Consider the following 27,132-nt stretch of genomic DNA (forward strand, 5'->3'; position numbering starts at 1 on the left):
ACGGTAATTTAAAGGTGTTATAAGTAAGGAACATTGTTTTACTTCACATGTTTTTTAAATAATTTCCAGATTGCCTAAGACTTGAAGTGTAATCTAAGGTAAGAACTGAAAAGGGCAATGCCTTCCATTTAATCATTCTTATACCATCCCAGTAAAGCAGGCATGCCTAAAATGCTAAATGATTAATATAGGATTGCTCAGCCTAATTAGAAATATTTCTGAGTGCCTTCACTGAACTCTATTATGCTATCTTGGAACCAAACATCCCCTTTACTCCCAACACACAAGCAGGTAAAAAGCTGACAAACACCTTACCAAATACACCTTACCAATTAAACCAAAGCCACACCCACACAATTTGGGACCAGAAATCATTTCCCATATAAGAAGTTTGTTTTTATATATCTGAACCATGGCCTATTTCTGAATAATAGATTACAATTTAATTTAACATGCTGAAATGGCTGCTAGTCAAAGAATCAAATTTGATGCCAAATTCAGAAGGGGGATTAGTGTCTGAGCTCAAAATCCAGGAAGGAGCCAGAGTGTTGATTTTTGGCTCGACCAAGCGCTTTTAACAACCAGCAAAAAGTAGCTGAAACAACAGGGAGCGGTTATAATTTAGGAATAAACATCACCAACAAAAAATTGGCTTATTAGACATATAACATATTTTTCTGAAAAACCAAGTTTATTCTTAAACAATTATTCGCATGCTTCCCTCTCCCATCACCCCACAATTCAAAAGCTGTGCTGGCCAATACGGAGTTGCAATCAAGAATACCATCTTTGTATACAAAGCACAAAAGAATGCTATCTTTATAGCTTTAACAGTGTTGCGGGGCTACTTCCCCTTCTGTAACTGTTTTGATCTCAGGTATTAGCTGTGATAGTTGGCAGGGTGTCTATTCCCCTTTGCAACAGGGTTTTACTTAATGTATCAGCCTTCATATCCACTATGCAGTAAGAGAACTAATGGAGAGAGCCCAGTGTGGACTGGACTGTACAAACACCCTGTAGCTAATGAAAACAGCTGCAGCCTGTCTTTCTGTATAGCCCAGTTTAGATTTAGGTTTCTTGTGCCATTGAATACACAAATGATTATCTGCAGCCCCGTCTATAGCAATACATGTTTAAATTGCACACACTAACCCAAACAACTGATCAAGGACAATCATACTTAAATCTTTATTTCTTATTATCTAGGACTGGTATAAGCAGTTCAGCATTTTAGATAGCATTTTATTTACGGAATGTGCTTTATAATCTTTTTAGCCTCAAAACAATTGTGTGGGGCAGGTCTCTGTTACCCTCAACTGCCCCTTCTTTAATGGAATTAAGAGCCCATTGTTGCTCTATAACATACCCAGACAGTTTATCACTGTTCTGTCATTAAAACCAAGACACTGTGTCCAACAACAAATGTCTTTATGCATCACTCTCCTAAAGTACAATCTCCTAAAAAGTTTTAATGTATCTAAAAGCACACCTGAAAACAAAACCCAGGTAAAAAAAATTACCGTGTTTCTCCAGAGGGAATCAAAAACATTTTAAAATTCATTTTTTTACAAAGACCTTACTAATAGTTGGAAATGAAGTCTTGCTTTATTTGATCCTAGAGTAAAAAGGGATTTGGGACAAATGATTTACACATTTAATATAATATTGAGATTTTCTATTTTTATAGAAAAGTGCTAAAAATAGGGGAAAAACAATCAAAGCAACTGAAGTTTGAATCAATTTGAATCAAGAATAAAATGTTTATGCAACATAACAAAATATAATTCTTAGATTCCATTTTCACTGCCGGCTGGCTTTCCCATTTTCTGTTGTTTCCATTCTGAAACAAAGCAAATAAACAAACAAATAAATTTTGCCTTAAGAACATTCTAGTAATTATTAAAAAAAAATATTGGCATTCCCCCGCCCCAGATTTTTCTATTTACAATGAAATTGATTAGTACGTTTCAAAAATATTTATGCTATATTTATTCCTAGACTAAACCTGACCCAACTACATGCATAACTAATTGCCAAAATAACACGTGTGTCTCTTAACCTTTCATCATTATTTTGAGACTGCAGAAGAACAAGATAAACTGAGGAAAACAAGTTTGCTTACTCCAATTTTGTTTTGCTTACTAAAACCCTATTTCTGATTGTCAGTTTTCATTTCTTGGTGCAGAAAGTATTGATCTGATGTTTCCTATTCTATTCTATTCTATTCTATTCTATTCTATTGATCTTTCCTATTCTAATTAATTAAAGAGGGTTCTGGAAGTTTCTCTATGTGAAAGAAGCAAGCAGAAAGTTCATGATGTTTGGGTTATACCTTCAGAGAAGCTGAGTACAGCTGGTTTAAACTGGTTCTCTTATCTCTTCTGTCAAGGTCATGTTGACTATAAAAATAGGCCAGAAGGAGTCTGGGTTTCACTTTCTCTTCCTATCTCTTTTCCTTCTGTGCAGTGTTCTGTACATAGTATGTTTAGTGTTAAGGTTTATTATAAGTCTTATTATAAGTTATTGTAAGCTTAAGTGAAGTCTGCTGCAACTGGATTTCTTATGGATTGTGCCAATCCTGAATGTATTGGATTTGTGACCATTATGCTCATTTGCCTTCAGTAGAAGTAAAGCTCTACTGGATCAAATATTAATTGCCTCTGGTCTATTTTCTGGGAATCCTGCAACATGTTTAAGTTTTTACTCTGCTAACTATATGCTGGATTCTGCTCTGGATCAATACTGAGTAGAATTCCATGACACTGATATAATTATAAATATAATATTCAGACAGTTTTTGGCTAGTAAAAAAAATCACATCAAGTAACATGCTATTTAGTAGTACAAACCCGTTCTCGTCTTTAAGATGTTGATATAACTCAGCTTTGTTGTTGACAGAGTTCAAGCGACCAGTAAATTCCTGATGTTTCCTAGAATTTGCCGTGTTAATTCTGTTGCTCCATAAAGACAAGAGAGAAACTGGCCCTAGGTTTGGTAAACACAATTTAAGTACGTTCAATAGTTTTCATTCAAAAACTCACACAACAAGCAGCATACATGTTACAGATACATGAACACAGCTTTCCCCTTTGTTCATATTTCACCAGCAGTGGATCCAGGATAAATAGCACCATCATTTCTAACAGACCAGGGAATATCTAAAAGCAACCCACATTTAATTCAGAGACAAAATCCAAAATTAAGTATCAGTATAATTCATCACAGGGATAACAAAGCCTCCAGATCTTCTTCAACCCAACTGGTTTCTCACAACACTAGTTTCTCAATGAAAGTACAAAACAATAACGATTTCACTTCATAACTAGGGACAGACATTTTTCACAATTATAGTCAAACCTCGGTTACTGAATGGCTCTGTTTTGGAACGTTTCGGCTCCCAAATGCCGAAAACCCGGAAGTAAATGCTTCTGTATTCAAACGTTTTTTGGAAGCCGAACATCTGACGTGGCTTCTGCTGAGTGCAGGAAGCTCTTGCAACCAATCAGAAGCCGCACCTCAGTTGTCAAACATTTAGGAAGCCAAACGGGTTTCCAAGAACAGATTAAGTTTGACTACCGAGGTTTGACTGTAAGTGAAAAAGCTCTGCCAGTTGTATTATTTCTGTCACCTCTTAGTCATATTTTGTAGACACAAGGATGTTTATTGCAGTTCTATCAGTGTAACACCCTGATCAGCAACAATGGGTCACTGAGTTGGGAAAAGGAAATGTGGTCTGGTCTTTCCTTGTGCTGGCAAGGCCACCTGTCACTGTTCTCGAGCAGCAGTGGGCAGTTTCTTTGGCATCAAGATTGTAGAGTTGGAGGGAACCAAGTGGGTCACCAAGTCCAACCTGCTGCAATGCAGGAATCTTTTGCCCAAATTGGGGCTTGAACACACAACCCTGAGATTCAGAGTCTCAAGTTCTAATGACTGAGCTATCTAGGGAAGTTCTTTGGCATCAAGATGAGAGGGAAGAATGCGTGAAGAGATTCTTCTGCATAGCCCTTTGGCAATGCTGGTTCCTATCTTGCAAAGACAGAAATGGCTCACAAAGCTGAAAGGGAAAGGGGAACAGGAAAGTACGTAAGCAACAGGATCCCTCCTGCTGCCATGCCTTCAAAGGCATGGGGGGGCGTCACCGCTGTCGCCCTGGGTATATTTTTTTGAGGGGGCACAGCAATCTTATCCCTGTTTACCTAGGAGCAAGTCTCAATGAACTCAATACATAGGATGATGCTGAAAATGAATTAGGTTGGGGGGATTGAGATTGTGGCTAAACCTGATTTGAAGGGTGGCTTGAAGGAAGGCTATTTATTTTTGTGCTCTGTTTTGTTGTGCAAGTTTTCTCCTGCCTCCTTGCAAAAGATATTTCATCAGGAGCTGAAAGGTACTACCTCCTGAATGGTAAATTGGGATTCTTTCAGGAAATTAAAGGAAACAACAACACAAGCTTTATACAGAAAATATAGCATTTCAGAAAGAAACCTTAATCTTCATACAGCAATGTGTACAGTGGTACCTCGCAAGACGAATGCCTCGCAAGACGGAAAACCCGCTAGACGAAAGGGTTTTCCGTTTTGGAGGTGCTTCGCAAGACGAATTTCCCTATGGGCTTGCTTCGCAAGACGAAAATGTCTTGCGAGTCTTGCCATTTTTTCCCCGCTCCCCCCCCCCTTTTTTCTAAGCCACTAAGCCGCTAATAGCCTTTTAGCAGCTCAGCCACTAAGCCTTTAATAGCCGCTAAACCGCTAATAGCGCTAATCCGCTTAGCCGCTTATGGGGTTGCTTCGCAAGACGAAAAAACCGCTAGACGAAGAGAATCGCGGAACGGATTCTTTTCGTCTTGCGAGGCACCACTGTATGTATATTCCTGTGTTAATTGGGACTGCCTAGTAAATTATTTCTTCTTATTCTTCATTACATTTTTATGCCACATTTTTTCCAAAGGAGCTCAAGATGGTCACATGGTTCTCCTCCCCATTTTATCCTCACAACAACTCTGTGAAATGGGTTAGGCTGAGAGATGGTGAGTGGCCCAAGGTCACCCAGTGAGCTTCATTGCCAGGTGGGGGTCCAAAACTCTAACCATTGAGAGCACTGCTTAGCTTTGTAAAGCTAAGCAGGGTCTGGTATGGTTGGTTTCTAATTGGGTGGGGGACAGCATGTTGAGAATTCCTGCATTGCAGGTTGGACTAGATGACCCTTGAGGTCACTTCCAACTCCACAATTTGATGATTCTAAGTTTTGTAGGGTCTTTAAAAGACTGGTCATTGCAAAAAGCACATTGGGCTAGTGTTGTGAATCAGTATGTTAAGCTTTTTAATTAACCCCTTTTGAGGTTGCAAATAAATGTTTGTGTTAGGCCATCACACCGTTCACCCTCTGCCCAGTCCATGGGGGGGGGGGAGTGCAGCACTTGTCCCACCCTGTGCTAGACCACTTACATGCCTCTCTCCCCACAAGAACACTTGTTACATGGCAGTACTTCTTTGCAGAGAAATTTAAGAACATTTGTGTCGCTTCTTCTGAAGGCCTCCTGCAAGCATAGTTTGCATTCTGTAGCCCCAGATATACGATTCTTTCATTCACTTTGATTAAAACAACATTGGCAGCATCCAGCAGATATACAGGCCTATGTCTTGTTGAAGTTATTCTTCTTCCACCCAAACAAGCAAGTTTTCTAGTTATTTACAGCACAAAAGTCACTCTAACCTTTACACTTTATAAAGAATTTTTTTATTCTCCAAGGTTACTGGGTGGTATTGTTGTTGTTTTAAAAAGCTTAATGTTAGGTCACACACGATGATGCACCTCAAATCAGTTTTTAACTTTTTTTTCTTTCTGTTTTTAAAAAAACCTATTTGGCAATTATTCAAAATCTACCTTTAGTTTTTTCAATGGTTGGAATTTCATCCACTGCAACAAGGGGCTTTTTGTTTGGTGGCTCAGGAGAATCAGGTGAATCTTTTATTACTTCTGCCTCTGCTAGTTCCTCTTTTTCACGCTCTAATAGGCCTTTTAACCTGCGGAAATAAATAAAAAGAATTACCACTGCAATTTCAACACCAACAGTTCCATTTAGTAAGTTGTGAGACAGTGATATTACCTACAGAATCAAAGAATGGGCCAAAAACGCTGGAGACTTGCGCTGAAAAGAGCTTGTTATTTAACAAACTATGTTGGGAAGAAATTAGAATTAAATCTATGGACAGCAAATTACTATATTTCTGTTACTTTTGAAGCATGAATAACTGCTTAATTGTATTTTTTTTTATTAAAGCCAGCTTTTCTTTCTTTTTTAGTTTAACCTTTCAGTTCCCAGTGTGTGTAAACACACAAACATTCATGAGGTAAGCACATTATGCTTGTAGGCAAATTGCAGAATACACATTCCACAAACACTTCTTGATACTTGGAACTAGCATGAACCTCAAGTAAAAGGTAAGGGCAGATGTAGCCTGGGTTCTCCCCTCTGCTGATGGGGGGTTCTTGAACAATTTTTTAAAGATACTAATACTTTCTGGAGAGCTCCCATTCCATGCTTTGGGCTTCATACTAGAGTCTCCTTGCAACAGGCCAAAATCAACTCTTTCTAATGGTGCTGAGACAAAGAAAATCGGCCTGTCACTCCTGCCGTTTATATAAATATAAAACCTGAAATAAAATTCTATCGGTACTGATAAAGCACCTTTCCGATTCCTGCCAGGATTTTTCTGGTTCATAGTCTTTTCCTGCTTTCTCTGACTTTTCTTCTTTTTCTTCTCTTTTCCTCCCCCGTTTCTTGCGCTCCTCTTCTTCAGGTGGTTTGCTTCTGCAAGCCAGAAGGCACTCCAAAACTCGTTGATGTTTATCCGAGTTGGCTATGTGTGCTCTAACAAGAGTCTCCAGTTCATTCCACATGATCCTGTACTGTTCATCTCTATTGAAAAAGACAACATGATTTGATTCTTATCTACACAAATTCTCCAATCTCAAGTATCTAATTTATCCTCACTTCTATTTTAAGACTTCTAGATTCATTTCAACAATTTATTCTGGAATGGACAAACTTCTGAGTAAAAAATAATTGTTAATGCAATACCTTTGATGTATGTGGTGCATTGCACAATAAATGAGTAAAAAGGAGAGGAGCAAGCTAGTAACTTCTGCTTTCGAAATATAATTTGAGTTAAATGTACCAAAAAGTCATATTTACCTTTTAGGGCCCTTTCCTCTTGTTCCAACTGTTGATATTGGCAGTGGGTCATTTTTTCTTTCCATGTCTACTAAATTGTAAATTGTTTTCTGACAATTGAGGACATCTTCATCTGTCAATGCTTCCTTCACAATAACACTGGCCAATGGCACTACCTATGAGATAAAAAGAAAACAGATGTTCTTCATGAACACAAGAAAAACTTGCTGAATCAGGCCCATCTAATCCAGCATTCTGTTCTCACAGTGAACAAGCAGCTGCCTGTGGGAAACCCGCAACCAGGACCCAATGTGGTTTCCACCAACTGGTATTCTGAAGCCTCTGACTCCATAAGGGAGAGCCTTATCCTCCATGAACTTGATGGCAGTGAAATCATTATATGCTGAAGAGTTAACAATGCAAGTAACCAGCAGGAAGCCATAAATTGGTTTTATTAAGACACCCAAATTCATTCCATCTAATAGCTCAGTGCCCTTGTCCTGACAAAAATGGAGCCAAAATGGGTTCAAGGAGGAGTCCACTTGCTTGGAGGAACCTCAAGTTTTAAAGAAGTATCAATAATAATGATAATAAAATCATTAAGAGGGGGCAATCTCTCCCTCAAACAAAGCAGCTCAAATAGCACTGAATACGTTCAGTGAACCCTAGAAACCACACAATACCAGAAGGGGGAAATATCCCTGAAAACTTGGGAGGTGTAGAAAGAAGAGTGAACTTGATTGCCTGAGCCCCCAAAAAGCTTAAGAGTATTCTTGTTAAGGGCTGAGGAGATAGTGTAACATTTTGAAAGTACCGCGTGTATAGATTAATATTAAGCAAACATTAAATGCATAATGCATTCCCAACCATATTTAATTGCCTATTACCAAGTAAAATGTGGCTTAGGCCTGGGATTTAAAAACAATCCATAGTCACCTACTGCTTGCATGTTGAATATAGTAGTCTGTGAGATGATCATGGGCCAGTAGCGAGTATGCTTCTCTAGTTGATCTTTGGCTCGCTCCAAGGGAATCTCAAAACTTTCATCACTCTTGCTTCTGGGTTCCAGAAAAGGAGTAAGCCTGTTTTCCCTCATAAATTCACCAAAATCCTAAATAAACAAACAAGATAAAAGGAGAATTTTTCCTAACATTTCATGATTACTGCTCAATTATAATATCCCGTCTGATCATCATATATTACATGCAACTTAGCTTAAATAGGCTTTTTTAGTTTTCAATATCAGTGCCAAATCTTACAGTTGTTACCAGCAGGGAAAGTTTAGCTGCACAAAGTTTTGAAAAGTTTTGAAACATTCACACATTAAGTTGCTAAAATATTGACCAGAAATATTTTAATGAAGCCATTTCAGATCCTGTAAGCGTTGTTCAAGATTCAAGCAACACCTATTTAAAGCTGAGATCACATAGCACAAAATGGCACAGTGAAGAAGAAAAGTTGTGTTTTGTGAGCTTCAGAGTGGATGTTGTTGACTGGAATTTCTTGAAGTACTGTACAGTGGTACCTTGGTTTATGAACTTAATCCATTCCGGAAGTCCATTCTTACACCAAAGCGTTCTTAAACTAAGGCATGCTTTCCCATAGCAGCGGGGGACTCAATTTACAAATGGAACACACTCAACAGGAAGTGAAACATGTTCTTATTCCAAGGCAAAGTTCACAAACCAAAACACCTACTGCTGGGTTTGCAACGTTCTTAATCCAAGTTGTGCATAAACTAAGCTGTTCTTAAACCAAGGTACCACTGTATAGTTAATGCTACCAATGCTACGATAAAGCTGGATTTGGGGCCAAGGACAACTGAGACCTCCGATTATAATAGACCCAAATCAGTTTAAAAACCAACTATTTATTGCTTGCCCAGATCCCACAAAAACCTGTTGGTGTCCCCAATTTCAGTCCAGAGGAATGAAAACTAAGGTTCCCTTCAAAGTCCAGGTTATTCTGTCATTCCTCAAAGGAGGAATTAATCAGTTTCACTTTTTCTTGAAGTTTCTAGAAAAGTAGGCCCCGCTTCCTTTTGATTATGAGCTCCCCTCCGTGACATTCATACAAGGCTTCTGCCTAGCTTTGTGGCTGTGAGAGGATAATGGCTTAAAGAAAAAAGACATAAAGACATTTACTGTAATCCTGTAGTCTGTGACTCTGCCACCACATCCTTCACTGATTGAAGGAGGATCTTCCAAAATGGATCGAGAACTGCTTAGAACATGCAGGAAAATCTCCCCTCCATGGCTGCTAAGCATATGACTCATTACTTTAGAGCCAGACTTCCGTGGTTGTTCCAACAACACAGAACGACCTATTGGAAGAGAAATGGATGCATTAGTTACCCAGCTTAAAAATTCTACAAGATACCTGGTTATCCAGTTGTATTTTTAAAAGGGACATTAAATTATTTGTAGGAAAGGACGTTTCCATTTGTTTGTATTATTAAAAGATTTTTTTTTTTTTTTGCCTACTTTCTGAAATTGATCCCACCCCCACCCCACCCCTTTCTCCTGCCTCCTGGTCGCCCATCCCACCCCTTAGCAGCCAGGTGAAGTTTTTTGATACTGGAAGAAGCTGACCAAGAATATCCTTGAGCTAGTAGATTATGCAAGCACAAATTACATTTTAAAACAAATATTTATATCAATCACTTGCTGGAAAAGTAAACTTACAAGCTTTGGAAATTGTGTCTTAAGAGTGGCAAACATTATGCTGAAATTAAAGTCGTGGCTTCAGTTATGTGGCATACACCTAAGCAGTTTAAATTCCAACCTCTGTCCCTAACAGTTCCTATCTCTGTCCTTGGTATTAAAATCAGGCTTGGGATTAACCCAGGAGCATCATGTTATATTTGTGACTGTTTGGTACACTAGCAGAAGCCAATGTTGAAAAGCAGTTTATGGTTTGTCTGGAAGGTGTGGAGAAAAAAACACCTGCTTCAAGAAAACAAGAGCTGTATTGAACTAAACCCTTGTATGGACAGAACAACTTCTGTGAGTGCAACTTAACTTGCCCTCCCTCCCCCTCTTCCCCAGTCTCCCCTGGATTCCCCCCAAACTTCAGGAGCAGAATGGGAAGAGGAGTGAAGTTGCATTGTGCTCACAAAATTCCTTCAAGCATGCAGTGATTTAGTTGAATACAATCCTAAGAATCACAAGTGTACTTAATTGTACAGCTCATGGCATCATGGCCAGAGTTCTTAACACAATGAGACATTTTCCACATTCAAATAATCAAGGAAATCCTACCAGAGACAAAAGCAAATCTTTAGTGGGAAGCAGCCCAAATTTTAGGCAAGGCAACATAGATATTGCAAGCAGAAGTTACACTTCCTGAATCTATGCAACTATCAAGAGTATAAATAAACACTTGTCTATTATGATCAGACAATATGACTGAATACAAAGTTTCCATTTTGTAAGGCCCCAGCCAGGATGCTCTGGGGGGGGGGCACCAAGTATGGGGGGCTCTGGGTGCCTGGGGTCTTGCAAGGCCTTGGACAGCCTCTCCAAGGCCTCGACGATGCTTTCTGAGGCCTTGCAAGAAGCAGATTTCTGGTGGCACCGGAAGTCAGATTCGGACGTCTAGGAAGGCCTCAGACACCATCTCCGATGCCTCTTGCCTCAGAGGTGCTTTCCGAGTTCTTGTGAGGTCTCAGAACCTAACTTCTGGTACCATCGGAAGTCAGATACTGAGGCCAGGGGGCCCAAGTGAAATGACGTCACATTACAATGTGACATCAGCACGTCACACATGCTGGGCACCCATAACCAGGGGCCTAAGTTGGCGCCTCTGGTGTGTGTGTGTGTGTGTGTGTGCGCGCATGCGCACGTGCACACATGTCCACACAACCAAAACTGATATTTGATCAGCTCAGTATCATTAAGGACAGTGGCTTGAAATGGAAGTCAAAGTGTAGCCAACAGAAAGCACTACACAGCTGAGCAGTCAAATGAAAGAGGTCAGGCTCCTATTATTCATACCAGGCCTGGACAGTCCAGAGACTTCAAACTGCCTACACTTCAAGCAAGTTCCTTGGCCTGAGTGTACAGCACTCCAGAAGACTCACTAAGTTAGATTTCACATTGTATAGCTCTGAGTTCAAACCTGAATCCAAAACAATTAAAATAAAATATATTTTTTCTGATTTTTTAGCCAGAAAGTATTTTACCGTTAAGGAGAAAGTTGGTAAGGCAAGAAGAAGGCCGACTATTTACATCTACAGGTGATATTCTGAAAGCTCCAGTACAATAATGAAGTTCTAAAGGGGGGAAAGGGGGGGAGAGGAAGAGTAACTTTAGTTTGATTACAATACAGAAAAAAAAATACCTAATTCATAAAACAAACAAAAATTGAACACCATAGAATGTAATGAACATTAACTATACTGAAAAACAAACAAAACCTATATAGGTGATAATGTAAGTGGTATAGGAGCAAAAGCAAACACTGATCTTCATGCAAACATACATGAAGAATATGTCATTCAGTTATGCACTAACAGGGGCTTTCATATGCTCCCCAGCACAATAATAGCTTCCAAGTGTATATGGTTCATTTCTGCACATTCTTCAACATCGTTTTGAGATGACGCTTTCATGTAAGCTCACATATTCTCCATTCAACACTCATTAACTGCAGTGTATATCTGATAATTTTAAGTTATTTTGACCCTCTCTCTCTTTTTAATTAAATCTCACAAAATTATAGGAGTTCAGTCATGAAACAAAGATCAAACTGTCATATTTGAAACAAATTAATGTGGCACAGGTCTCCTGACTATGTGCAATGCATGATCAATGAAAAAACAGCAAGGTGGAGGAAAAGAAGAAACAATATTGTTATCATTATGCAGTTCATGGATATATCTGAGAGAGAGAAAAGGGGCACCTACCAACACTGTTTGTTCTTGGTGTACACCATTTTAAAGTTACAGTTTCTTTTAATGCACCTTCTTTGCTACTACTACCCATATGATTATCACCTGCAAAACAACATTTGAGATAAATGTAAGAACACAATTTAGTAAAACACAGAAAATAATAGAAGTCAATATACAATAGCAAATGAATATCACAACCAATTCATTTGCCTGTCACCTTGTTGGTGATTAACTCTTTCAAATCCATTGAAATCCTACTTTGACATCTTCAAAGCAATACTCTGCCCTATAACTGCTATATCTGTACTAGATCCCTGGTATTATTTTTAGTTCCAAAAATTTTCAGCTTTCCTCAACATTTAAATTGCATCATCTTTCCTATTTTAAAAATTCCTTTTCACACCTTCTATACCTGTAATTATGTACATAACTGAGGCAACTTGTGTGCCTTCCATTGTTGGGTATCAACCCTGAATTGATACAGCTGGGACCAGAGAGAGGGTCTTCTCCCCTAACCTTATACTGCATACAGCATTAATGTCTCACATCAAACGTAACAAATTTGTAGAAAAGACTATGACCTGCAAACAGAGACAATGCACATACTTTTGTAACCCAAGAAAATCTTTAATAAGAAATATCCAAACGAACAATAAGTGGAGTTCTGCTCAGTAAATAGAGCTTTCCCACCTCTTCTTCCTACATCAGCCTTTTAGATCCCAGCAAAGAAGCCACACTCAGCAGTTGGGAACCCTTGGAACAATGCGGGATATGGAGCTGAAGATGGGAAATTGGAGGAGGGTTTTTGCTTGTGGAAGAAGCTCCATGGAAGTTAACCAAGAAGCTTTCAAAAAATCATAAATTCTAAAAGCAGTCCCAAAATACAAAACAGCCTTAATATCCACAGTTGTAACTACGTATATTATATCTCAGATTATATTATTATATATTATCTATATTATTTGTTCTACTCACCACTTTTTAAAAAGTCTACGTGTGCTTCCTTGTGATGAAGTAGTTCCACATCATAATTGGCAGATGTATTGGCATGCTGCTCTTCCTTTTAAAGAAACACACACACATGTGGGTGTGTGAAAGAAGATTAGTTTAAAAAAAGAAACAAAAGAATACAAGGATAATCTTATGTTTTGCCTTTCAATATAAGACTGCAAAAGGAAAAAGAACACTTAGACATGAAAGCATTAATGAGTTGGAATTGAGGAAATTTATTGAGTTATTGACTTCTTTAACGATCTAGCAGCTTATAATCATAAACAGAACAATCTTATGCATGTTTTCTCTAAAGTAAATCCCACTGTGTTTAATGAGGCTTACTCCCAGTAAGCACACATGCTTGTATCCTTCAATTGCTTTACTTATATTACTTTTTAAAAATAACTACAATGAATGTTCAAAATCCAATGCCAAATTAAGATGTGAGTTCATTCAATAGCCTTGTCCTTGTTTATTTCTACACATAAAATTAAGTAGGAATGCAATATAAAAACCGATCCAACACCCACTTCCATTCAGAGATAAGTTATCCAACAGGGAAGTATTTTCATTTCATAAGCAATGAACAGTAATTATGATTATAACACCACCATCAGCAAGTGTAGCCATTTCTCATTTTATGGGGATTTCTTTCACTTCGGGTTAAGAAGAGAAACCACACATAGTCTTATCTGGCTTCCACAGCTGGATTAGCAGCTACTATGGTTCAAACTGCATGCATAAGGGTAAAAAGATAAAAGGAAACACCAACTTTTAAATAGTTGAGGCAGATTAGCAAACACCACATATGGCAGATTAGCAAAAGAAATTCACTAGGACTTGTTTTTGAATAAATAATACAAAGGGAACCCAACATATATACTATTACTAGAAACAACAAAAGGCAAGAAGAGAAAGCATAGCAGCAGCACACAGGTCAGTAAGTTGCAAACAAGGTATTTGCAAACATAAAACATTGTATGCGATGGTTCACTGAAGTTTAATTCAAATGGCCAGGGTGCATCATTCACAAAAAAATGTAACTGCTGCCTTAGGTTACACAATCCAGGCAGTACAATTAATGTTCAGCAAAAACAACAACAACCACACACAAACCCCACTGTTTATTAGTGTTACAATGCTTTTCCTTTTGTGCATTCTTTTAACCAATACAAATACTGGGTATGTTCTTTCCAAATAGTGCTCAATTACAACATAATTGAAATTTCAGGCTAATAAGGAGGACAGGTTTCGCCAATGGCCACTGCAGGGCCAAGTAAGGCCAATGATAAAAGGAAACCCCCCACTAGGGCTGCAATCCTAAACATGCTTACTAGGGAGTAAGCCCCTATGAACACAGTGAGATATACTTCTGAGTAAACATGCATAGGATTACACTAAGTATTAGTAGGCAGAATGTCAAAGCCAGGTAAAGGGCCACATTTTTTTTAGAATATCTCATCAAAATTGTTTTCCTGTTTCTACCTTTCTTGCTGAAATAGCACTAAATCACTTGGGATTTATTTATTTTTTAACTCCTGTGTGTTTCTTCTACTTGTTACAAACACCTTTATGTTGGAAGGAATGCATGGAAATGACACAGAGGAAAGAAAGGCTCACTATGCCACTAAAATGCACAAGGGGCAGAAATTTCTAACACATGTATTAAAAACAAAAGAATCACAGACAAAGTAATTTGAAGCTAACTAGACTACATTTATGTAAAATAAAGGAAAACAAATACTACTTTCATAATTGAATGAATTGCTGAAAAGTCATTTTGTTCTGTGATCCTTTTTTTCTCCTTCATAAAATTTACTAACCTGGTCACAGACATTGAATGTGGGCTAATAAAAAACAGAAAAAATATGATATGGAGAGAAAAAAACAAATGTAAAAATATCATTAAATAAACATTAAAACCATTAAACAAATTTAAAAGAAACGGTGCAGCTACTTCAGCACAGAGCTGCTGACACAACCTTACCTTCATGGGGATGTTAGTTATAGTGGTTGAAGCCAGATCAAAATGCTGCTGTACTAAAACATTCAGTCTGGTGGCCAGATGCCGTCCAGCCCGAACACTATGTACTTCGCTGGTTAAGACAGGAGAGAGCTTTTTAAAAAAAGACAAATACACACATACACACACAGAATACTCAGTAGCAGCAATTATGGTATGGCAGCATATACTTCAGTAAGAACATCTAGATAAGAACAGGAAATTTTTTATCTAGTGAATGGCCAATCTGTTAAAATGTTTAATCTTCTATTCACAGATAAATCTCTGAAAATGTGGTCCTAGTCTTTTATATAATATACCCTCTGCAACTATACCCTCTTCCAGGACTCACTCATTCATACAGATCCCATTCACGCAAAGTTCTCATTGTCAGATTGGTGAAGGATAGCCAACTTCTTTAGCCCAAGAAGTTTCTGGCAGATATTATAAAAGCATGGAATTAAATCCTGGATTATGTGAAACCCATCTTTACATATTACAGTAATCTCACAATTTATGCACTTTTAACTTGTGTGCATTCAGTTTATGTGCTTGGCAAATAAAAATGAAAATATTTTTTTTTAAGAGGCTGGAAAAGGGAAGGCATACAGGAAAAAAGACTGGCAGTCCCATATGCCATTTAACCCAATGTGTCTTGACTATAGGTGATTTTGGTTTTATCACTCCAGAACGTAATGCCCACGTAAATTGTGGGCTTTCTGTGCTAGAGGTAGGCAAGTCATATAAGTAAGTATATATGGGACTGGCAGAGATGACCGGCAGAATCCGTGACCAGGGGAAAGAGACAGTGGAAGAAGACTGGAAGAAATTTAAAATATATCTTAAAAATTGCTGTAAAATTGAGGAGTGTTAAGATGTTAAGGAACTAAGAAATAGAGAATTGCAGCTGTAATCAATAAGTTAAAGAAAAAAGAATCTAATGAAAGTGAATTAAATAATTAGTTAATTGGAGGAGTTGCTGAAGAAATGTAAAACAAGGATGCAGAAAAGGGGAGGTATGGGGAAGTCCGGGAAGTAAGGTGTATGAAAATAAGATTATGAAATTATACATGTTTATATGTTTGTATGTTTTTGTTTTGTGTATTGTTTGTTTTTATTATGTGTTTGGAAAATCAATAAAAAAATATTTTTTTAAAAAAAAGGAAAAAAGACTGGCAATCTCACCCGCCATTTAACCCAATGTGTCTTGACTATAGGTGATTTTGGTTTTATCACTCCAGAACGTAATGCCCACGTAAATTGTGGGCTTTCTGTGCTAGAGGTAGGTAAGTCATTTCTTTTACTCCACCAACATTTTCCTATTAACAAACAATATTTAATTTTACATGTATGCAGCAAAAACACAGAAATAAAATTCTAAACACACAAAGTGCTATATAAAGTTATGCAGTAATTTAAAAGCCTTACCTCTTTTTTAAGATGATCCGACACAAGACTTTCCTCACCAACAGGGTACGTGTGAATTAAGACCAGCTCACATCTCTGGATCTGCATAAGACTAAAAAGCACAAAACATTCTCTTACCAAGGCAGTAATGCCACATCAACTGCACAATACCTAGCATTCAGAAACTTTTAACTTATTTCATGAATATGAAGCCAGACAAAAGCACTGATTGTAGTATAGTACAGTTAGCACACACTGAAATTTCAATTTCTTGATATACTTTCAGGATCACGCTTCCATTTCCTGTAAGTAAAACACACAATTTAAATTTTAAAGATTTGTAACTTGTAATAAATGGCCATGATGATGCCAGATATATTGTTTGTATGTGCCCTTCGACACACCACAACACATTATTCCAATGCCTAACCTACCCACCAATACCACGAAAGTTGTGACGATTGCTACGAGGTAGGCAAAAAAACAAAAAAGCCTAATGCCAAATGGAAAAATTCCTACCAGGCCCCCTGGACAAGCAGGGCGACCAACCTAAGGTCCATAGCAAGGCCAAAGAAAACTAAGACCCTGAGCTCAAGGGAGTGGAGGGTGGGTGACTCGCGACGGGACGACGAAGAGTAAGGCCGAGGAGGGGCTGGCACCGCAGCATTTAGGCTGCTGTACACGCCCCCTCGGAGGCACCTGGTTGGGTGCCTGCCGATGGGCGCAGGCGCCAGCCAGGTGAGTGGGAGGCAGGGGGCTAACGCCCCTGCTAGAGGCGGAGCTCGGCTCTCGCCCACAACCACTCCCCTCTCTTCCAGGAGGAGAGTCTCTACCATATCTCACAATACATGGGGCGTAGAGTACAAGATGCTTCTCACAATGCTTGTAAAATATGCTAATGAAAGGTGAAAATAAGGTTTTAGTAAAAACAAACTCCATGCAAGGCACTCTCATCTTTCTCTCACCTAGGAGCATAAGAATGCTGTCTTATAACTTCAATCCACTGAACCATTTAATTCAGCAATATCCACATTAACTGCCAATGACTTTCTTATCCCTTTCTACAGATGCAAGCGATTAAACCAGGAAGCTTTTGCATAAAAAGCATGTGCTTTACACTGAGCCACAGCCTCAAAAGGTCTCACAAATTCCATTTTTAGCACCACAAATACAGAATTCAGTAAAATTATGCGTTCAAATGGATTAACTAGTCTGCATACTTACTGATCTGAATTAGCTGCTAGTTTGTTGTGTTCATGTATCGTTTCCTGGACAAACTCCTCAAGCATTCGTACATGGCTGTCACTGAAATGGAGGAACACATTCATCTTAGAAAAAATTATTGAAAATCAACTATCATGAGAAAATATGATAATTCATTTATTATTACAACTGGTATTTACAATGATGATACTGTAGTATTGTTATTCTAACTACTAAATTTATACACTGTGTACCTCTATGTGCTACATTCTATAATTTTGGATAAAAACATTTTTAAGAACTTGAGGGCCATAGTTCATATAGGAATTCATAAAGACCAAATTCCGGTCTTTATTATCTGAAGAACTGTGCATGCACACGAAAGCTTATATTCAGAACAAATAAATAAATAAATTGTCCAGTAGCACCTTAGAGACCAGAACAAACTTAGTTGGTCTCTAAGATGCTACTGGACTATTTATTTATTTATTTCTCTATTTCAGAGTTTGCAGAATAGAAATGCATTTCCCTCCTTATGAGGACAGCTAAGAGAAACAGGCATTTGACAATTTACTCTAATTTCCCCTCTACTCACCTCTGTAGCAACACAGATGGTCACTGTCAGACTATGAACATGGGTTAATTTTTCAGCAGTCTTCCACCAATATATTAATATGCAAGAAGTCTTACAGGTAAAACAGAACCTAAAAAGCTTTGCTAAGTTATAAAATTGTTACATTAATACAGGAGGTGCTACAAACCTCTTTGCGTTAGTAATACAGATTATTCGTCCTCTGTTTCCAACACGGTCAGCATTCTCCATTAATAAGGTTCGGGCCTCATGTTGGTATTCAGTAATTTTGCAGAGTGCCTCTACTGCTGCAACTAAGCCATGAAGTATACTGCAGCATTCAGGGTCTGCACGAGGATTGGGAGGTCCAACAGCTGCTAAAGCGGCCATTAACTGATTAAAAAAAAAAGTTTCGTTGCAATCCTAGTTCTTATTACTGAAGAGGTCATGTCACAAAAACAAGTTATTCCATACACAAAAGCACATTGACAAGAAAAGTTCCAGAGGTTTTCCACTATACTATATTGCTATAAAGCATCTAGGTCTATTATCCTCTTAACATTTTGTCTGCATATATCTACAACTAGCTAGATCATTAATCTCTAGGGATATAAACTGCTATGACCCCAAACAAATTCTTTTTCCATAAAGTGCCTAACCATGGCTACTCAAAAGTAACTCCTAGTGAATGTTAATGGAGCTTACTCTCGGAAAAGTGGGGTTAAGATTGTAGCCGTAGCCAATAACAATGAAAAATTAATAGAACAAACCCAATGAAACCCTGACAATCTTTAATACAAAAAATTTCTTCCCATTTAAAATTTGTGCTCTATAAATAACATTTTAACCATTAACCCAGGTCGTATTTGCTTTCCATCACTTTTATATTTGGAATCTCTCTCTTTGCCTGTCATGAAATTAGAAGCAAATTTGATTTTCCCATTAATGATGAATTATTCCTAGACTTTGCTGATGAAACTTTCTTTTGAAGCATAGTATAATAATGTGTAGGGATGTGCTAGAGACTAGTTCTCAGTCCCATGAATAATACATATGGGCTGGAGCCAAAGATTCTCTTCCTCCATTGGAAAAGGACTCCTTTCATTGGAGGAAGAGAACTTTTTGATGTAATCCTTTGTTATTTTAAAAAATATTTTAAATATTTCAGATACACAATACTGAACAGGGTTGGGATGTTCACTGGTCAAATATGATCAAGTAAGAACTCAGTTGGCTGCTTGTTATTATTATTTTCATTTTAGAATAGTTTATTTGCCACAGTATATATTTCAAACATTCTCAAAATCTTAAAAACCATAAAATAACATGTCATGTGTTCCAATCTCATTAAAAAGGAGTACATTTTATCTGCAACAATTTGAATGGTTAAAATTCAAATTGTTGCAGAATTGTTGCGAGTCCCTAGAGCACGGAGAGGAGGAGGTGGTAGGGTGGAGCCTGTGCGCAGTGTGACTAGGAAAGAATTAGAAGGACTCGATCCTTTCCTTAACCCTCTGCTTGCCAGGAGGGCAGGGTTCCCTGCTCTTTGTTGAGTTTGAGCAAACGCAGCAACAGAAACAGAAGCAGGTGGGCAGTAAGATCCTGAGGCAGAATGCAGGAAAGCAGCAGCTTCCGCCTTCCCTCCGCCCGCCCGCACAATCTTATTTTTGCCTGATTTTTGCCTCTGCGCTCCAGCGAGTCAGCTCCAGGGACCACACATTCGTTCAATAACACGCACAGACATTTCCCCTTACTTTTTAGGAGAAAAAATCTGCGTGTTATAGAGCAAAAATTACGGTAAACAAATCAATTGAAAGAAGAAAGGAATAAGACTTCATGGTGCCTCAATATCCCCAAAAGATGAATACAGGATAGGGTGAAGAAATAACTTGCATCTATGTAGGCCCTTCCTACATTTTGGCTCTCCAGCAAATAGTTAAGGGTAGCTTTATAAATCATTTTTAGGACCCACCTTATTTTTGTGATTGTAAGTTGTTTTAAACTGTTTTTAATATTGTGTTTTAATGTTGTAACCTACCCTGGGATCTTAGTTACTATAATTTATTATCTGCCCTTAACCCTAACAAAAATCATACCTCTTGCAAACTTTGATCTTCTTGGTTCCAAGAGTTTAAGACATTTGCTCCAGAGTCACTTACAATGAAGTTCACCTGAAAATTTACAAAACACAGCTTAAGAAAACATTTTTAAATCTTGATACTATAACAATTAACACTATCCATAGGGTCAGGGAACACGTGCTGAATCTTCAAGCTCCTCCCAACAAATTATAATGGTATTACAAAAAGATGAGCTGAAGATGCGTAGAACATCACATCTGGCTGGTTCACATAACACACTAAGCCAAAGCTTGGCTTAGCATAAATGTGCACAGAGAATCTTGGACCTGCTTTGCTCCTCCCAGGTCCCTTTGCTGCTGCACTGCATCAATGTTTAACTCTTGGTTTAATTCTCATTAATAGCAACCTGTAACCAGAAAGTCTGACGAGGAGAAAACCTAACCATAAATCCCAGTTTGGGCGGCACGTTAAGTCAAGCCCTGGCTAACTTGACCCAACAATCCCCCGCCACAAGCAAACAAATCTCACTGCAGCCAACTAAAGACAACCAATCACACCCTGCTCCCCCACACCTCTCTCACTACCAAGAAATAATAAGCGAATGGGGCGGGGGGAGACCTACCCAAGTGATGGTGGCAAAAACCCCACACATATATTAAGTAAAATAATATGTTTTGCCACCCCAGTACCCCTCTCTTTTCTTCTCCAAACTTATACTGTATACAATACTAATGTCTCCCAACAAATGTAATTGATCTGTAGAAAACACAACATGAAAAAAAGACAACGCACATACTGTTGTAGACCAAGAAAATAGTTAATAACTAAAAAAAAAAGGACCAGGGAGCAGCAAAGCTTTTGTGAGCATAGGAGATCTCAATAAGCCAAGGTTTCACTGAGCATGTCATACAAACCAGGCCATTATGTTAAAAGCTAAAAAAGTCATTGTGTCACCTATGTTTCATAAAAAATTGAGTTGATATTTTTTTTAAATAACCTCTGTTATTCCTTCTAGTGATGTGTCAATAATAACTAGTTAAATGAATATAACTCCTATCAGCAAGAGAAGTTGAAGCTCTGAAGCTTATACACACACTGTAAAATCTAAAAGTAAGAAGTCCCATTAATCACAATGGATAATTTGAATTTGCCTCTACCAACAGCTGTATGACTGTAGGTAAAGGTAAAGGTACCCCTGCCCGTACGGGCCAGTCGTGACCGACTCTAGGGTTGTGTGCTCATCTCACTCAAGAGGCCAGGAGCCGGCGCCGTCCGAAGACACTTCCGGGTCACATGGCCAGCGTGACGAAGCTGCACTGGTGAGCCAGCACCAGCACCGCACACGGAAACGCCATTTACCTTCCCGCTATAAAGCGGTCCCTATTTATCTACTTGCACTTAGGGGTGCTTTCGAACTGCTAGGTGGGCAGGAGCTGGGACCGAACGACGGGAGCTCACCCCGCCGCGGGGATTCGAACCGGCGACCATACGATCAGCAAGTCCTAGGCACTGAGGTTTTACCCACAGCGCCACCCCGCGTCCCCTGTAGGTAGTAAAGGCCTAATTATTCTACCTTAGAATATTCAACTGGCAAAGATAAATTGCTGCAGAGAATCTAAAATGAGAAAGGTATTGCCACTTTTAATATGCCAAACCCTTCATCTAAACAACTACAGTGAGGGGGGTGGTCTGGAACTTTAGTACAGCAATGCTAATGTTTTTATTCTGAATTCTTTTATTTCTATTCTGATTTCATTTTATTTATATTTATGTTAGTGTATGAAATTAATTTTAGTAATTTCATCTGTTTTTATTATATTTTATATAATTTTGGTAAATCACCTTACCATATCATTTTATTAAAATCCGAGCACAATATGAACATTAAAAAAGAAATGAAAGGGACTAACAGGGGAGGATGCCTCATTGAACATAGTGGAACAATTCTGAGTACAGGCATACCTTGTTTTATCATGCATTGCTTTATTGTGCTTCACAGATACTGCTCCTCACAAGGACGTGGGTGCAGCCACAGGCAACCTGGCTGCTTCCAGGGGAGGGAAGCCACCCGCCTTCTGGCCATGGGAGTGAAAGTGGCTGGTTTTTCCCTGCCCACCCCTGCAGCCAGGGTGGCTGGGCTTAAGAGACTACAGTATAGTGTAAACATAACTTCAATTGCACTGGGAAACAAACAAAAAATGTATGACACACTTTATTGCAATATTCACTTTATCGCAGTGGTCTGGAACCAAACCTGCAATATCTCCAAGGTATGCACAGGATGTGCAGTAAATTGCATGTCAATCATTACTGAAAGCTGTAACTAATTGTATTTCTTAAGTGTGAAGAAAAATGTGCTAGCAAGTACCAAATTCAAAATACAGATTTCTATTCAGTGATTTTTAGAAAATAAAATGAAAGCGTTGCCAGTTTCTACTAACACAATGTTCCCATGGCTATGGAATGGGTTGAGCTTACCATGGCTACCAATTCTGTACAAAATATGGTTACTTCCATACCTTTGCAAACTTATTCATCATCTCTTCTGTATCTCTCACTATCTTCGGTTTCAGCAATTTTGTCTTAGGCACCAATGTAAATGCAGGCACAATTGTACTTTACACAATACTAAAATACAAAGACCAACAACAAATTGTGCAACTGCATAAGGTGGCCAAAGATCAAGATTGCAAATTTCAAGAAGCACTAAACTGCAATCATGACCACTAAAGTACAAATCCTACAGAACTCAAGAGTAAACATAGTTATGATGCACTATTAGTGTAGACTCCCCTAAATACAAAATATAATTTTACCTGTCACTTACTAGTTTTTTAAAGGGGAATATATCAAACATTATTCTACAATATTCCATGGATGATTCCACTGAACAGGTCCATAGCGATCGTGATATAGGTGCAAGAGGTATGATTCCTTGGGTCCGATTCTTCATTAACATATCAAAGTCAACATGTTGTCTGCAAGATTCTGCCATATAAGGGCAGTGATCCACCACAAAAACTGTTTTGTGTGATTCTGAAAAAAGTTTCATTTTCTTCCTACAAGAAATGAATAACAGAATTAGTAAAACACTATGCAAATTTCAGCACAATCATACATATCTATTCAGACATAATTCCTAGAGTTCAATGGAGCTTACTTCCAGCAAGTGACTATAAGATTGTAGCCTCATAAGCAAGCCTAAAAGTGAAGATGTGAATAAAAAAATACAAAAAGGATTGGGAAATGTTTGTAAGGTATTTTTAAAATCAGTATAAACAGGTGAACAGATTAGCAGGACTTGAATAAATTCAGCAGTGTAAGAGAAAGCAGGAGATAAAGTGTAAGAAGAGTAGAATTAGGTAATTTAGAATATGCAGAAGGGGTGGAAAACAAAAGAAACCAGCAAAGGAGAAGAAGGGGAGTCCTTACGAGTTTTGTTCTTTGTTCTTATTTTTGTAGGGGGTTTCCCCCCCCCCTTTTTTCTTTCTTTTTATGTCTTTTCTGAATTGTATGCAAAAACGCAAATAAAATTTTTACATATTAAAAATAGTGTAGTTGTGAAAATACAGTGGATGCTCAGATTGCAAACATGATCCTTGTGGGGTGAATGTTCGCAACCTGCAGCGTCTGCAACCCACAGCGACATGTCTGCGCACGCATGGGTTGCGATTCGGCGCTTCTGCACATAGCACAATTTAGCGCTTCTGCGCATGTGCGACCGCCGAAACCCAGAAGTAACCCGTTCCGGTACTTCCGGGTTTCGGCAGTCCGCAACCTGAAGCGCCTGTAACCCGAGGTATGACTGTACTTCTTTTGATGCACTTTTGAGGTGTACCTATTGGCAATCCTTTCCCGCTTCCTTTGATGTAATTTGATGTAATTCAGTAATTACTTTGAAAAAAGCAAATATGTCCAGTGCCCCCGTTTGCACAATACAGTAAACAGTAATGATTTGCTGGGATGGGCTGATTTGCTCCTTCCTGCTTGTGCTGGGGAGAAACAAACCACTACCCCTGGGCACAGTTTTACATTGTGATTTGCTTCATTCCAAAAAATCATGCTTGGTATGTCAAGAAGGGCATTTCCTTCAAATGGGATCCAATGAAGGTTTCCAAGTCAGTAATGCTTTTAAAGACACAAATACCACTATCCACATTTATTAGGACTAAAAGATATTTATGAAAGTTTCCATCTTACAATGAACCTTCAGATGTTATAGATCAGGCATCCCCAAACTTGGCCCTCCATATGTTTTTGGACTACAACTCCCATCATCCCTAGCTAACAGGACCAGTGGTCAGGGATGATGAGAATTGTAGTCCCAAAACATCTGGAGGGCTGAGTTTGGGGGTGCCTGTTTTAGATTAATCATTTTAGTGTATTAGTTGGCAGGTGCAGAAATGGCTTCTCAAATAGTTAGCTCATAATATTTAAATTAAGAAACTTTGTTCAGTACTGTTGCACTTTTATTCTTGTATCAATTAACACTGCATAATATTGCTTTTCCGTGTGTCACATCTCTCACAAGATTATGTAAAATGTAACACTTTTACTCAGTGCTAAAGACAACCAATTTGTTTTCCATCTCATCCTAAACATTTCTTCAATTTATGAGGGGTAAGCAGTGCTCAACTAATAATAATACATAATTATTCTTCTAAAGAACTGATCAATAGATTTCAAACTTACGAAAACAATCTGTGTGAAACCAAGAACCACAATCCCCTTTCAACAGAATCTGAAGATGTCAAAACCCAAGCCATGTTGATAGTGATCTGGTTAAGATTCCTGCATTGCAAGGGATTGGACTAGATGACCCTCAGGATCCCTACCAACTCTACAATTCTATGATTCTAATTGTCATTCTTTCTCAACCCCCCCCCCCCAAACAAAAAGACAATTAAAAACTGTTTGTAGATATATGCTTCTGTTTATAGGTCACATGCCCATTCACCTAAAACTCTGAAAAGGCAGCAGCTGAAGGGGAAAAAAGCCCCAAATGAGTTAAGAATTGGGATTTTTAAAAAATCTTGAACTTCCACACCATTTGCTTCTGCATGAGGATTTCTAGGATAGAAGCCCCTCTCCCTTCAGTGGAAACACTTTATTGCGTTAGTTAGCAAGTTGTTGTTGATGTTTTAAATGTAGGTAGGAAAAGAATGTGTTCTTTTGTGGATCTTGCAAGCAGTTGTCTCTTGGGCTGGTAGTGATGGTAGAATTCTCCAGCTTGCAGAATTACAAAAGGCTGCTCCATTGAGCTAGGGGAAAAGGAATCACAGTGCGTGTTTAATCTTTGGCTCAATCAGGGCCTGCCCACCCATGAGACGAGGCAAGGAGAGTGCCTCAGGCGGCAGGGTCCACTGGGGCAGCTGTTGCTTATGCAGATCTTCCCGGACCCCACCCCCCACCCCCGGTGGGGAGGAGAGCAGCACAAGATGGGGGTTTGCCTCAGATGCCAAAATGCCCTGAGCTGAGTAACACCTATCCAGATCTTCCAACCTATCCAAACGCCTCCTCCACGAGAGGTCCAGAGGGCAGCAACACGAAAATCGGCCTTTTTCTGCAGTGGCTCCCCATCTGTTTGCAATGAGGCTCACCTGAGGCCTTCATTATACACCTTTACCTTTAGGTACCAGGCAAAAGCATTCTTCTGCAATCAGGCCTTTTGGCTGACGAATATCCCACAGCCTTTCTAAATGTGTTGGGGGGGGGAGTTTTGTTTTGTTTTTGTTCTTGCTTTTACTATGTATCTTGTGTTCATATATTGTGAAGCGCCCTGAGATCTACTAAAGGGCGATATACAAATTTAATAAATAAATGGTGTTTAATTCGCGCGGGTTTTATGGAAAAGCAGCATTGAGAGGGTGGTGCCCGAGTCCCGCTGGGCCTCACGGGGTTTGCGTGCAGCAGCTGAGGAGAGGGCGCTCTGAGGGGGCAGTTTCGGGCCTCAAGGGTGTTTCTTACTGTGGCTCCTGACATCGGCCGTCCTCCCGAAGTCTAGCCGCACCGAGGGTCGGGTAGGTTACGAAAGCGGACGAGGCTTCGGCCGCCCCGGGACTCGCCTCACGGGAAACGGGCCAGCCGGCGCCTTCCCCCTACTCGGTGCCGGCCCAGCCGCCCTCGCCGTTTCCGCGGCGGCTCCCTTGAAACATCGCGAGAGCCTCCGGTTTCATAGAGGCAAGAAAGGTGAGAGTAAGGCTCCAGCTGCTGCGGGGGAAACGCCAATTCCCTGGTTCCTTTCGAAAAACAATGCGGGAAAACGCAGGGAAGGTGAGCGCTGCAGATCCCGCTCGCTGCTTCCTCCCAGTCGGTAGGAAAGCGCTCGGAAATGCGGCGCGTATTGCGGTTTAAACTGCGTCCATAACGCCCCAGTGTCGAGTGTTCTGGATTAGAAATAGCATGAATTTCGGGGCGACTTTGGGACTCTCACGCGCCCTCCGTGATCCCGGGGGGCAATGCTAAAGTTCTGGGTGCTAACGGACCTCTGTGGCCATAGGAGCCACAGGGGCTTTGGTCCCCGCAAAGCGAATGGGCATTGTTGCCATTCAAATGGAGAGCATGCATTGTGTCATGTGATCACTTATGTGGGGCGGGGCTTACCTGGGCTCCCACAATATTCCGTTTCAGTTGGCGCCCCTGCCTGTCATTTCTGACAAAAAGTAGTTCGAAGTCAACCCAGAAGCGAGCTCCTCAGTACACGTCTACATGCGCACATCTATAATGTCTGCTTCTCCCTTGAGGGAGAGTCTCGCGATATCTTGGCGCGAGTTCTATTAGCTGGAGAAATTGAGAGGCATTTCCTCC

At 39.4% G+C, this 27,132-nt stretch overlaps 1 protein-coding gene across 4 annotated transcripts; it reads right to left on the reverse strand.

Moving 5' to 3' along the window:
• Nucleotides 1-670: 670 nt before the first annotated feature.
• On the reverse strand, nt 671-26,947 carry INTS13 (integrator complex subunit 13). 4 transcript variants are annotated; one of them, XM_077935701.1, is made up of 18 exons: nt 26,929-26,947; nt 23,153-23,384; nt 20,341-20,415; nt 18,435-18,637; nt 17,695-17,775; nt 16,492-16,582; nt 15,049-15,177; nt 14,885-14,908; nt 13,044-13,128; nt 12,081-12,170; nt 11,358-11,447; nt 9,319-9,497; nt 8,111-8,285; nt 7,196-7,346; nt 6,689-6,919; nt 5,884-6,023; nt 2,850-2,985; nt 671-1,840 (listed from the first exon to the last, which is right to left on the reverse strand). In XM_077935701.1, the coding sequence occupies exons 2-18, from the start codon at nt 23,375-23,377 to the stop codon at nt 1,801-1,803; spliced, it is 2,145 nt and encodes a 714-aa protein (XP_077791827.1). In that variant the 5' UTR covers nt 23,378-23,384; nt 26,929-26,947; the 3' UTR covers nt 671-1,800. The 4 variants fall into 4 exon arrangements, with proteins under 4 accessions (XP_077791827.1, XP_077791826.1, XP_077791828.1 ...); XM_077935700.1 differs by lacking the exon at nt 26,929-26,947 and adding an exon at nt 26,293-26,509; XM_077935702.1 differs by lacking the exons at nt 14,885-14,908; nt 26,929-26,947 and adding an exon at nt 26,293-26,505.
• Between the last annotated feature and the right edge of the window lie 185 nt (nt 26,948-27,132).

Source organism: Podarcis muralis, chromosome 10 (assembly GCF_964188315.1).
Source record: "Podarcis muralis chromosome 10, rPodMur119.hap1.1, whole genome shotgun sequence".
Taxonomy (NCBI): Eukaryota; Metazoa; Chordata; class Lepidosauria; order Squamata; family Lacertidae; genus Podarcis; species Podarcis muralis.